This window comes from Pteropus alecto, unplaced genomic scaffold, assembly GCF_000325575.1.
Source record: "Pteropus alecto unplaced genomic scaffold, ASM32557v1 scaffold20, whole genome shotgun sequence".
Lineage (NCBI taxonomy): Eukaryota > Metazoa > Chordata > Mammalia > Chiroptera > Pteropodidae > Pteropus > Pteropus alecto.
In genome coordinates, this window is record NW_006436298.1 from 20,956,261 (window position 1) to 20,970,938 (window position 14,678).

Consider the following 14,678-nt stretch of genomic DNA (forward strand, 5'->3'; position numbering starts at 1 on the left):
ATAGTATCAGGAGTAAACTGGTGAATTCTGTGGAGTGCTTTGAAGAGATAATCTTTGTTTTTAAGCTGGATCTATGCTGTTTCCTGGAGAAACATATTTGCATGTTTATATACCAGTATTGGTTATCTCCACTATAATCACCACTTCCCTTCCAGCCCCTCTATCCTATGATTTGATTCTGTTTTTTTTATTTAGTAAGAAAGTAGAACAGAACTTATATGGTTATAGCTTAATGGGATATTTTTGTTTTGAACTTCCTACATTAGATATCTGGTTGTCTTTTTTTTTCCTAGTGGGGAAAAAAAATGGATAAAAGAAAAAACATGCACACACTACAGATTTCAACCCCAACACTTATGCTTACAGCACTGTGTGGCATTAAGTAATTCACCTTTTGATTGTGTTATAAACATATCTGTTAACATTGATTCCTTTGGTGATAGCATGGTAGTAGAAAGAGAATGGGAAAGCCTGGGGGACCTGAGACCTCGTGTTTCTTTTCTCTGTTTAGCTTATTGCAAGGAACTTATATTGTTTTTGTAATTTGAAAATGTATATGTATTTTTCAAGTTATTAATGAAATATAGTATATGTTATAGATAATAAACTATATAAAAGTGTACATAAGTGTACAGGTAGATGAATTTTTTAAAACTTTAAATTCATGTTTCAGCACACATGTAATCAGCCCCCAGATCAAGAAGCATCATTCCAGAAACCCCTTTTGACTCTTTTCCAGCTATTAACTCACCATCCCCACCTACTATTGCCATTTCTAAGAGTGTAAGACTAGCTTTTCCTGTTTTTTAATTTATGTAAATAGAATTGAGCAGTGTTTACACTTGAGTGTCTGGCTTCTTTTGCTCACTCTTGTGTATGAGGTTCATCCATATTTTTGCCTATTGTAGATATTTTACTCTCATTGCTATGTAGTCAGTTCAGAACCACTGGAGAAGGCATGGGACAGTGCAAGATACTTGCAACAACCCCAAAAGCACTGTCTGGGTAATGACTTGTAAAACTGCCTTGGTTGATGATATTGATAAGAAATATTACTTGTATATTTTCCCTAAATCACCACCAAGCTCTCATCTTACAAAACTATCTTAGTCGAGTTACTGGAGAGGAAATAAGTAAAGAAGAAATAAGAATTGGTGAATTCCTAAAAAGAGTTGTTATTGATAATTGGGCTGCATGATGTTATCACCTTTGACCCACAAAACTTTTTTTCCTGAATTCTCACGACTTTGTTTGTTTGTTTATTTATTTTTATGACTTTATAAAAATCAAGATAAAATTCTAACAGATGAAGCCTTGAGGTTTTCAAAGAATAGTAATACTAAAGTTTTAAAATTGTGACTGAATCGAATCATTCTATTCTTAGATGTAAAAGGAAATTTTAATATTTCCTAAAAGAAATGTCTGTTCAAATATAAATGCATATATACATGCACACATATATACATATACACACATACATACACATGTATAAAATATCCATTAGTACAAAATATGTTAAATCCTAATGATTACCGTACTGACTTCATTTTTCATCATAACAGAAATAACCTTTTAAAAAATTATTCCAGTCCTTCCTGAATCACACTTATAATTTAGGACAGGATAGTTGTAGGTATTGCAGCATTTAAACCCATCTCTAATTTCAGGTCCTGGAGTACTGAGAATCGGGGCAGGAATTAATGGCAATGACAGATTTACAGGTCTGATGCAGGATGTGAGATTCTATGAGCAGAAACTGACCCTTGAAGAAATTTACGAACTTCATGCTATGCCAGCAAAGAGTGACATACACCCGGTTTCTGGATATCTGGAGTTCAGACAGGGAGAAATTAACAAATCATTTATTATTTCTGCAAGAGATGACAATGAAGAGGAAGGAGAAGAGTTATTCATCCTTAAACTAGTCTCTGTTTATGGAGGAGCTCGTATTTCTGAAGAGAATACTACGGCAAGATTAATAGTACAAAAAAGTGACAATGCCAATGGCTTGTTTGGTTTCACAGGAACTTGTATACCAGAGGTAAGTAATGACCTTGGAGAATTTTGGAGTTAGAAAATTCATTGTAGGTGGGTTTATTTCTTTCATTTGGCAAGATTGCTTGAATATCTGTCTACTCTAAGCCCAGAAGTATGCTAGAGCCAGTGGTTACAAATGTAAATTATAAGGTCTTTGCTCTTATAAGTTCACAATATGAATCAAAAGCTTAATAAGCTGATAGAAGTAATAAGTTGGCAAATGAAACTTTAGCAGTTATCTTTAAAGTTAATGCACTTCACAGAATGTATAATTATACTCTTCATGTAATTTACTTTTTAGCTACTATTTGGATACCACATTAATAAATAATATATATTGAACGCTTCTATGAATAATTGCAGTTGAAACTTTATTAAAATATGTTTTTTTTTTTCCTCATATGTGAAAAGTACTTAAGTAGTTAGTTACAACATTCTTCCCTGTTGGATATAAATGCCTTTCTTATCAACCTTCTTGGCCAGCTCAATTCATTAGGCTGTTTTACTATCCTTATCAGTTCTTTCCAAGTTTTCAAAGATTCGTAATCATCTTGGTTTCCTGTTCAGTAATGTGAGATCTCATGAAACTACTTCAAAGGTGTCTTGTGTGACAGCAACAGCTCAGTGTCTATGAAAAGATGCCAAAGAACAAGAGAACCTTTCCCTTTGCAAGTCGATTCTTACAGGGTATATATGCAAAGTGAAATGGTTAAGAAAAAACATGAATGGTTAGAGCTTGGAAATATATGTGGGTTGTAGGCTTCACTGTTGTTCAGATTGGGGTGCCTGACTCTGTGGAATGTCTTATTGCGCCTCTTAGCTTTATGGTTCGGTGACAATTTTGAGAGATCTTTAAATAGTTGTCTTTTTCTGAACTATCAATAAAATATCCTAGAGCAGGGGGACAAATGTCATGTAAATCTGTAACTTAAAAAATAAATGTTTATTTATAATGATAGTGCCTTTAACTATTCAGTCATCAAAGAACTTTACATGTTAAGATTTTTTATACACCTTTCTGACAGTCCATAACATACTGCAAAAATAGTATTATTCTCTCCATTTTATAAGGTTAGCAACCGAGACTAAGGAACCTGAGAAAATAACCTATGTTGAATTAAATGAGACAGGATCAAATACCAGGTTCAAAGCTTGGCAGTTAATAGGACTTTAGAAATATTTTCCCCTCTCTCTCTCTTTTTTTTTATTTGCTCCTAAGATACAATGGGAAGAATGAGAATTTAAACCTATGTTTTGTGACTTCTAACCTGTTGTCTTTCCCTCATATCTTTAATATCATCACCTGTATTTTTAAAAAGACAGGTGGCTTCCATCAGAGTGTGCGGGCCATTATATTCCTATGTAAAACCAGCTTTCCTTCAGTTCCTTTCACAACCTGGCACCTGCCTATGACTCGGACTTCTTGTGTATTTCTTCTCTTGTGTGTTTCAGTCAGACTTGCCTTGTTTCAGTTCTTATGTCAGGGCATCAGTACACCCTAGCCTTTCTATCTGGAGCACTCTTATTCCATATCTTCAAAATTAGTTGTATAAGTCTCAGCTCCAAACGCATCTCTTCAGTGAAGACTTTCTTTCTTAAAGTGATCCCCGCCTTCTTCCAACTGATCACTTTCCATTCCTTCACCAAGTTATACTTTTTTTTGTAGCATTGATCCCACTCTTAAATTACCTTTGTTATTTATACCTATTTATTTACTGGCTTCCCCTTTCTACCACAAAGATGAAAGAGCTCTAAGTATAATAAGATCTTACAGTTCATTATTGTATCTCTAGCACCTAGAATGGAGTATAGTAGGTACTCAATAAATCTTTGTTGAAGTTATGAATGTATTTTAATATCAACATAAAAAAAACTCATAGCTGAAATTTCAAACATGTTTAGATTTAGTTAAACTGCGTGAACAACCAAACTGAAAAAAAAAAAAAAAAAAAAAAAAAAAAAAAAAAAAAAAAAAAAAAAAAAAAAAAAAAAAAAACCCATAGGTTTTAAAAACCTGCCTAAAATGAGGAATAGTTTTTGAGTATTTCTCTGGTTTTCTGGGCCATTATAGTAAGTTTTCAATGCTGGCTTGTCTTCCAAGTTCCATCGCTAAATTGTTTTGGTGGTGGTTTAGCTTCACCTAGGTATGTAACTTTGACTGTTCTCAAAAATCTCAGAACTTGAATGGGGCCAGTCAAGCCTTTGATTACAGAAGAGAGAACTTCCCTAAGTAGGCCACGACACCTATATTATTACAACTGCTAGAAAGAAAAAGAAAACATGATTGGTTATTCTCTAGGCTCACATAAGAGAAATAGAGTATATGTGTATTGAAAAGAGTAAAGCTTAGATGGTTAATAGAGCAAAAGTGTTGTTGAGTCTGAAAGATCAAACACTGGAATTTGATTGTCAGGAATAATACCAAATTTTCATTTCTGAAACTGTTAAGAATAGAAGTAGAGAACTCTTAACTATCATCTTGGTGTCATTTGAAGCCAGTAATATGAAATATTTTTATCATCATCAATAATATTATTTATTGAATACTGAAGTTCTCAAAGTGTAGCCCAAGGACCTCTGGGGGTTCTTGAGATGTTCTGGAGTTCTACAAAGCTCAACCCTAATTTTATAATATACTAAGATGTCTTTTTTATTTTGACAGTCACACACAAAAACAATGGTTGTCAAAACGGCTGGCTGCTAGTGCCTTTGTGTGAATTAGGGTGGTAGCACCAAACTGTAGCAGTTATTGTCTTTTCTCCACATGCCTGTAGTTTAAAAGGTGCAAATCTCACTTAATATCTTTGACGAAGAAGTACAGAATATTAATTTGATAAAATCTTGAACCTTGAATCCCTGTCTTTTTAATATTTCATGTCACAAAATGAGAAACATAAATAAAATACTTTTGCTGCATTAACAAAACATGATAGTTGCCTTGAAAAAAAAGTGCTTATACAGATATTGAGTTGTGAGCTGAATTAGCTGCTTTTTTCATGGAACACCATTTTTACTTGAAAAAATAACAAATTTTAGTTATTTGGACTTGGGTATCTGACATTTTCATGAAATGAATGAAGTGAGTCAGTGACTAGAAGGAAGATAACTGATGGTAGATACTTCTTGACAATGGTAAAAATTTGAGCTTTCACATAAAAATTAGAATTTTAGAACATTTTTACCTGCCAAGGTGAGTTTGACTATTTCCCAATACTTAAAGATTTTTCAGAGAGATTGATGATATTAGCAAGTGCCTTGATAATATTAGCAAGTGCAATTTCTTTATTTTGTATAATGAATTGTGTCAACATTTGGAAGATCTATATAACTAAGTGAACCAATATTTTCTAAATAATTGATGCATAATATTACAAATTAAACATGGGTCAAAGATGGATTCAAAACACAAAGTAGACCAATGGAGTTTAATGTATTAGAGTATGATTCCACATTGCAACTCAACTGTAAAAACCTACCACTTGTCAAATTTTGGTTATAGTATTGAGGAAGAATACCCACAACTATCTGAAAAGACTATTAAAACACTCCTCCTTTTCCAGTTATATATTTATATGAGGCTGGATATTCTTTATATACTTCAAAATAACAAATAGCAACACAGAAATTGATTGTAAAAAGAAATATGAAAATCTAGCTTTATTAAGCTAGGAATTAAAGATTTATAAAAATATAAAACAATGCTTCCTTATTACTAATTTTTTTTGGTTTACAAAATATTATTTCTCAAAATATGTTGCTTATGTTAGCATGTATTGAATTTATTACTGATGTTTTAAAATGAGATAATATATCAATATTTAATTTTTTTTCAATTTTCATTTGTAAAATGGTAAGTATCAGCAGATTTCACCAACATGAGCAAAAAACTCCCTGGGGTTCTTAATTTTTATGAGTGTTTTGGAGTCCTGAAACTAAAATATTTGAGAACTGCTTGTTCAGTCTATGCCTAGAATTTGTCTTCAGAGTTTAAATTTTATGGTTATTTGCTTCATTTTCAGAAATAAAAATCATTGTCACTTCTGTAGATTATTCTACATTGTGTTGCAGTGACATTGGAAAGTTAACTTTTTTCTTATCCCTTTGAAAATACTGGAGGCAATAGAAATTCTTTAAAGACTTCTGAGTTATGTTATGATTTTACATTTTTTATAGATTTATATGACAAAGTAATATTAAGATTAAAATGGAAGCATAATCACATGTTAAATAAATATTGAAAATATGTGGAATATGACATACTACTTAGCATATTGAAAGAGGTAATTATTTTCTAATTTGCCCTCCCTAACAAGGAACACTATGCTCTAGAAAATAGGAGATTCTTAATAAATGGCAATTGAAAGAATGACTAGACCTGTGTGTAGTTTAGAGCCCCGATAGGGCCCCCAGATAGTTCTTTGGATCCCAAACAGGATCTATATAGAAAGGATGACTGATTTTTATTGGCTCGATAGCCCAGTAACCACACTCTCTTGTTGTCTTCCCATATTTTGTTATTCCATGTACTTTTTAAGTTATTTTCTCTCTACCTTGTTTTAGCTCTGTTTCTGTATGTCCTGCAATCTTATATAACACATAATTATGTAATGATATTGCTTTTCAAAATAATTGATAGAACTTGCTATTCTCATTATTTTACTTTTATAACTAATACTTGGAATATGTTTTATATTTATAAACTCACAGCCTAAGAATAAATTTAGAGACATTTTGAGAGTATTTTTGTAAAAATGAGAATATTATTTAGCTTGGACTGTTTGGTTTTAAGTGCCTGCCATATGTTATGTGAATAGATTCCTTTAGAGATAAGTGATGTTGATATAATCTGATATCACAGATCATTACCCAAGCATGAAACAAAATAAAAAATTAATTGGATGTGCAAGTGTTTAGCTTTAATCTTCTATTTTAATAGAGAAAGCCAATTTATGGTTCAGAACCATACATCTTTTTTTCTTGGAATATCTATTTCAAGAACTCTTCTCATTGTTAACCTTTGTAATTACTCTTCTGTTGATCTGAAGATTTAGCAAATTCCTGACTCAAAAGAGAAAACTGTAGTGGCTACTATTTCTTGTGAAAAGCGTAGTGATGATGGTTTCGATGATTATTATTTGATGTTATGCTCCTTCATATACTGGCCTAAACATTTGCTTGTATCACGATTCTAAAGTCAATTAGATGAATATTTTAATAGTAAAAAAAAAAAAAGGTCTTTTAATGATGTATTCTCTACATTTTGATCATCTTCTGGTATTCATTTCATCCTCTGGTCCAATATTTCCTAAATTGGACAGGCTTGGTCAAAAATATTCTTATTTCTGGATACCATTCCTTATTCACGATCCCATTATTGAAACAATCTCTGGCAGGAGGATGGGATGGGAAAGAAAAAGCTGAATTTTTAAACTATTTTAAAATGAAAAATTTCATACATACATAAAATAGAGAAAATAGAGTAATGGACCCCAGTGACTCATCACTTAGCTTCAGAATTTATCAGCCTTTTGCCAATGTTGTTTGATTTTTTTTGGCTGAAGTAATTATTAAAGCAAATCTCAGGCATTATGTCATTTCTCCATAAATTCGTAAGTATGAAACGTGGATTTTTACTAAGCATCCTTACCTGGTTTTTATATGGACCCTTGACATTTGAAGTTTCTTCCCTAAATGGAACTTCACAGAGTTTATTGTATAAATTATTGATTCATTAAATTTTTTATGAAATTTTGATGTATATCACATATTGGCACAAGTTGTATTAAATATAGTCTTTTTTTTCCTTTGTAAAACTGAAAATGGTGGGTGACAAATTTTGTTGAAGACTTTTCTAAATGAAAGTGTGGTTATATAACTTTCCCCATATGATTCCTTTAAGCAAAAGGCTTCTGCATGGTAATGCAGAAGTCCTGCATGGTAATGCTTACTGACTTGGTAAAAAGCTGTAAGGAAACATCATGGATTCTTGGGTATACATTTGGATCGATTTAACCCATGCATCTTGCTAAAAAGAGGAAAGTCAAATATCCACAAGTTGAGATTAATGTTTTTTTAATTTAACTTTTCAAAATGAAGAAACTCAGGACCATTTGACCTTAAATCCATACTCTTTTCCCCCCACATTTGCTTGTGTACCAATTAGCTGTGATGAAAATGATGATATAGATGCCTAGGTGGAAATTAAATGAGATGCTGTTTTGAGCACCTAGGTCTCTAAGCCTCTTTTTCTTCAGCCTCTTAGAGTTGGAGGGCCCCACCTATAAAAACAGTCAGTTCTGCCATAATGTGATAAATAGGTTTCTAAAAATCCCATATTATGCCAAATTACATAATTAAAAGCAAAGTATTTATGGGAAATTTGGGTTAGAATAACACTACTCAAAAACTTGGTCAGTGACATGTAAAAAGTGAGATAGGAACCTAATAAAAAAGACTTATACAATAATGTTCAGTACTTAAATACTATAATATACCTGTCATATACCTTGAAAAAATCCTCAAGTTTGCTTGTAGAAGTGGATATCAGAGGAATCACAGCTTTTGAATTATTGTTAAGTGATAGAAGGAGGGTTATCTGAAATCAAAAGGAAAATCGTCACATTAGGTACAGATAAGAGTGGATGGTAACACATGTCTTGAGCTGAGGTAGTTGGTAGATGTTTGAGGAGTGTGTGTGTTTATGTATTTCTACATGGCTTGTTTCAAGTGGGTACAGTTTTCTCCTGTTTACCATGTTTCTTGTGGATGAAATCACAAATAAGCAAATGTGAAATCCATGTTGTGTTAAAAATGCTCTCTGATGTATCAGTTGTGTTGGAACAATTTTATAATTTCAAAACCAATGTTAGAGCAGAGCTGATTGTATTCGATCCTCTTCTCTTCGTCTATACTTATTTCCCTTGTCATCTCATCTAGTCTTTAAAAACCATTTATATAATTCTATATTTACATGCCGTTTGTATATGGGCTTAAATACCATTTATATATTGATGCCTCCCAAATTTATGTTAATCTTGGCCTCTCTAAAATTCCAGACTCATTTCTCCAGTTGCATACTTGGCACATATCTTGTATAGATATTTCAAACTGGACATATTTAAAACTAAGCTCTTTGGCCTTTAACAGAAAACCTGTTACTAACTGATGGAAGAGCAAAAATCAAGCCTCCTTCAAAGCAAGCCTGCTGCCTATCATGCGTGACTCAGCTTATCTGTTGGTGCTTGCTGAACGTGGGCCACCATCACTCTACTGCTTTATTCAGGAGTAGCTCTGAAGGACAAGGGCAGAGTTATGAACAGACCACTTAGCTATTCATCTTGTGTGAAGGGAGAAATGGTCTGAAGTATGAAAATACCCATATCTCTGAGCAGTACTAATGATGTAGTAGATTGGTCAGGGTCTTGGGAGAATCAAGACTAGAGACAAGAAAGTGTAATGTGAATAGACCACTGAGAGTAGGTACTATGTATGAGGGGCATTTCCCAAAAGGCTCTCCACAACCAGGAAGTTAGGATGATGCATTGATTGGCTGTCAGCAGACTCTACTCCACCACCACAATGCCATTAAAAGAGTGATGGCAGGGCCTGAGGCGAGGTATGGGCCTGAGGACATGAGCTTCTTCTTATCAAGACTAATCTAGCAACTGTTGCTTCTGATGTCAATAGCAAGTAACAAAGACTAAGCACTTTTCAATGAGTTAAGTGGTAGATTGATCCCCATCAGGCCCTTTTACTTCAGAAGGGGAGAGCAACTCATTATTATTGGAATTAATACTTTAGCTAATGAGTTTATCTACTTAGTACTTCTGCCAAACCATCATCTGAAGACTGAAGAATGCTTGTTGTATCTATGGAGAACCTGCATCACAGTACTCCACAGGGATTTGTTTTATGTGAAGGAGGTATAACAATGGGCACAGATTCCACTTACCATATATCACATCACCTATAACAGCTGGCCTAGTACAACAATGGAATGGCTTGATAAAGACTTAGCTGAGGTGCCAGCTCGTAGGGTTGGGGTGTTGTCCTCCAGGATCCAGTATGTGTATCCAGTGGCTGATATCTGGTTCTGTGTCCCCAATAACTAGACCATATGGGCTCAGGAAGCAAGAGATAAAACTTAAACTGGCTCTATCGCCATTACTCTCACTGGCTCACTGCCAGAATTTGTTTCCTGCTCCCATGCTTTAGGCTCCACTGGATTAGAAGTTCGAGTTCTGGCTGGGTCTGGTGGTGTCCACCAGCAGATACAGTGAGATCTCCACTGAACAACTACTTGGTCACTTTTCATTCATTTTGCTTTATTTATCCCTGTAAAAGAATTAGAGAAAAATGAATGGTTATAAATATTGTTTAGTAGTCAAAAATATATCTGGAGGAATGTAAAGCCTTTTTAGAGTGGTCAAAATTTATAGAATTAAGGTTTTGTAAAAGGATTTCATGATAGCATTGTAATTTTATCACTGATTTCAATTAGAATATGCTTATAAATAATTTATATTCAATTTCAGATTGCAGAGGAGGGATCTACCATTTCATGTGTGGTGGAGCGAACCAGAGGAGCTCTGGATTATGTGCAGGTTTTTTACACCATCTCACAGATCGAATCTGATGGCATTAATTACCTTGTTGATGATTTTGCTAATGCCAGTGGAACTATCACATTCCTTCCTTGGCAGAGATCAGAGGTAAACCCTACCTTCTTTGTTTCTTTGAAAGCCTCCTAGAAAGCTTTCTCTGATCTGTTTGTTCTGTAATTTATATGCAGCTTCTTGCTATTTAAGCAATTTAAAAAATTTAGGTGATTAAGTATATATCATGTTATAAAATATTTTTGTATTTATAGTACAAAAAACAGGATTTTCAATGTTGTGTGTTATAGTCTTACTTGTTCTTTAATCCCAATGTAATAAAAATGATATAGCTTGGAGATTTATTATTGTGGGTTTTTTGTTTTACTGATACAATGGGAAACTGCAGAGTTCTTAGTGGTACCCTTTTAGTCAGCCAATGAGAAATTCTATAACTATAATCTCATTTTCAAATTTGGAAAAACGAGGTATTTTTTGTTTGTTTGTTTTGAAAGTACAAATGATCTCCTGTTTTATCAAAAATTTTTCATAAACTGTGATCTCGTTTCTAAATAGATGCTGCAGAAATAAATGAATCTTTGTAAGTGAAATTGGGATGAGACCTCCTCCTACATCAGAATTTTTTACATTCTTTTTGTCTATCATGTTGGACTGTTCATCTTCATATGTTTTTTTTATTAAAAAAGGAAATAGCTAATAGGTCATCAGGGATAAATAGTAAAATAACTTCAGGCTTGCAATTACAATCTTTGAGGAAATTTCTCACCGATTTAGGAATTAGTTCATTCGTTGAAAAAAATAAAATCGAGGGTAGATTTTGAAATGTTCTTAAGATTTAAAGAGTTAAAGCTAAAAAAGAGTGATCAAATATTGATAATTTTCGGGAAGAAGGGAACAAATTAAATAGTTTAGAACAAAAGTTCCCTAGCAGTCTGCAAATAAATCCATGATAACTGTTTTACTCGTCTCCAGTAAAATGAGGAAAATTAGGACAACAAGTAAGTTTTCATAAGGCTATTTAAAAGACTATTTTATTCTGATGTTTTTTACTCCTTTTTTGGATTTAAAGCTTTCTCTTATCAAATAGTAAGGATAGCATGTGGAAATTTCTTAATGTTCCTACTTGGAAAATAAAGTTGATCCCTCAATTTTTCCCTTAGAAGATTTACCAACTATGAAATAAATATATAACCAGAAGCCATTGTTTTATAAGTGGGTGCATATACATTTTGGAAAAGATAAGAATTAATAAAATTTTGGCCAAGAAAATGGTCGTATATGCTCCTGTAAAGAAGTATTTAATATTAAATGAATCTTATTAAGAAAATTAATACTTTCTTTTATAATTTTTTTAATTAAGAAAATAATTGACCTTTAAAGTAACAGTAATAAGATTGAATAGTGGGGTTGGTTTATAGCGCTATTCCTGCTAGATCTATATTAGCCTCTCCATCTAACAAAGCCAATAACTGGATGCAGAGATATCTGTTGTGCTCTCTATCATGAACAGCACTAATGTGGCTTCCACTTCATTACTGCCTTCCAGATCACTGGAGAGTCTATCTAACTGAATATACTTAAATCACACTGAGAAACTTAGTTGTAAGGTAGTCTGCAAAGTGTGTGTGTGTATGTGTGTGTGTGTGTTTCTCTGCAGTACAGGAAAGTACAATGGAAATGTATTTTTCAAGTTTTTTTAAAAGTCAATTTAGTGAGTTATGACCAAGATTTTAAAAATAGAATAGAAAATAGCAGAATATATAACATTTAGTAAAGGTAAATATTGTTTTGTGTACTGACTTGTCATGTAAACTACATTTATTTTTTACCTCGATAGAGTCTTCAGTTTCAAACTCTTTTATTCACTAAAATGAACGATTACTTTGATATGCTTCAACACTTTAAAAATATTTATTGGTTCAATTTTAATGTGTATCTTAATGTTTTGGTGTTGCTTTTCACAGCAACATTTGTCAGCTTTCTAGAGGCAAGACATCTGAAATCTTCATATTACTTATTGTTCCCTTTAGTTTAAGAGCAGTGACAGGATTTAGGTAGTAGGTGTCATTTTTATACTACTCTGAGCACATTGACCATGCCATGTATTATTTTCTTAATTAAAAATTAACATTAAAACCAAATTCAGATTCTACCTTGGACCTACTGGATCAAAATCTCTAGAAATCTACATTTAAGAAAAAGTCCTCCAAATGGTTTTAGGCCCATTGATTAGTGCTTCGGAGATTGCCTTTGAAGTTAGAACTTGTTTTCCAACTGTTCTTACCTTCCTTTCTAGGAAAAACCAGGAAGTCATCCTTCATTCCTTCCTAGCCTCACTTTCTATACTAAGTAGAGTCATCAAGACCTTGGGCTTCTCTATTTTTCTTTATCTCCATTGGCACTGCACTAGTTCAGAATCTGATTTCTAATCCGTCACTTCCTAACTCAACTCCTTGTATCCTTTCTTGCTCTGTTCACTCATTTACATTCTACCATGTTACTTATTCATGTTACTTATTTTGTCAATCTCTTGTTTATAGTTCTTTAATTTCATTCCATTCCTTGTGGTATAAAGTCTATTTTTTAATGATAGCATAAAAAGTCCTTATGATCTGACTCCTGATTATCCACCTGTATCTTTCACTCCAGCCTTGGTGATCTAATTGCAGTTCTTTCATGCCCTTGTGCCTTTACCGGTGTTTTTCTTTTATTTGGAATATCCTTTGCCATTGTCATTTACAACTGAAACTAATTCTTTAAGATTTGCTTCAAACATGTCTGTTGTAAAACCTTTACCAGGTAGAGTTGTTCCTTTCTCAGTTTATTTTGTACATAACTATATTATGACATGTTTACATTGCATTTTGAATGGTTTTTTTTTTTTTTCCTATAGATTTCTCTCCTACAATAGACTGTCAGCCTCTTAGGGACTGGGGCCCTTTCCAACTCTGTCACATTGTAGAAATCAAAACATGCTTGTTCAATTAATAAGGGAAGGAAAAATTAATTTTCACTTCAAATTTTGACTTAAATTTTGTAGAGTATGGCTGAGTTACTGCTACTTCCTTTCATAATATTTTTGGACATATTGCTTATGCCAGACTTCTAAGGCCCGTTGTGAATCTAGTTTTTAAAATGCTATTACTAAGTTTGTCAGGCTTTCTTTAGTGAGGAACTAGACACTTATATATTGCCCTTTCTTACTACCCTACCACATCCTCTGATAACATGCAGTTCCTCATTTAGGAACTCTGTACCCTGAGGTGTTTGATACAAAGAATATATGATGTATCATATTAGTATAATATCATATATGGTATGTTAATATACAAGTGGGATAATTTTAGACAAAGTGTTACTACTTAGCACTCATTATTGTTTAAAGAATTAATTCCTCAGATCACTCTCTCTTCCCGTCTGTCTCTGTCTCTCTCTCTTTCTCTCTCTCTCTCTACATTTTAGTGTTTTAAGTTGGTATAGAAATCAGTCATGTTAAATAGTAACTTCAATTAAATATACTATAATTGCTATTTAATTTTCTTTTGGTAAGTGATAATTTATATATGCCTCTTGCTTAATGACTCTGGATTTTTATATTTATAGGTCCTAAATATATATGTTCTTGATGATGATATTCCTGAGCTTAATGAGTACTTCCGTGTGACACTGGTTTCTGCAGTTCCTGGAGATGGGAAACTAGGTTCAACTCCCACCAGTGGTGCAAGCATAGATCCTGAAAAGGAAACGACAGATATCACCATCAAAGCGAGTGATCATCCATATGGTAACCAAGCCCTTTCACAAGAATAATCCTCTCTGGGTGTACTTGGTCCTGTTAAGAAATTCTTAGGAGACTTTTTGCAAACGATTGAAGTAGAACTTTAGACCCTCTCACTTCTAAGCTCTTGAACTTTTAAGCTGCCATTTTGAGAAGCATTGCTTATGAAGGAAAATGTAAAGATCAGTTTCTGAAGTTTAATAATATACTTTGAAAATACATGTAGTAATATTTAAAATGAATAAAAG

At 33.0% G+C, this 14,678-nt stretch overlaps 1 protein-coding gene across 1 annotated transcript in view; it reads left to right on the top strand.

Moving 5' to 3' along the window:
- The window catches only part of ADGRV1 (adhesion G protein-coupled receptor V1), a 469,718-nt gene that overhangs the window by 64,030 nt on the left and 391,010 nt on the right, over positions 1-14,678 (top strand). Inside the window, 3 exon segments of the mRNA XM_015590540.2 lie at positions 1,668-2,041; positions 10,572-10,748; positions 14,256-14,436. Coding sequence (XP_015446026.2) covers positions 1,668-2,041; positions 10,572-10,748; positions 14,256-14,436 — 732 coding nt within the window.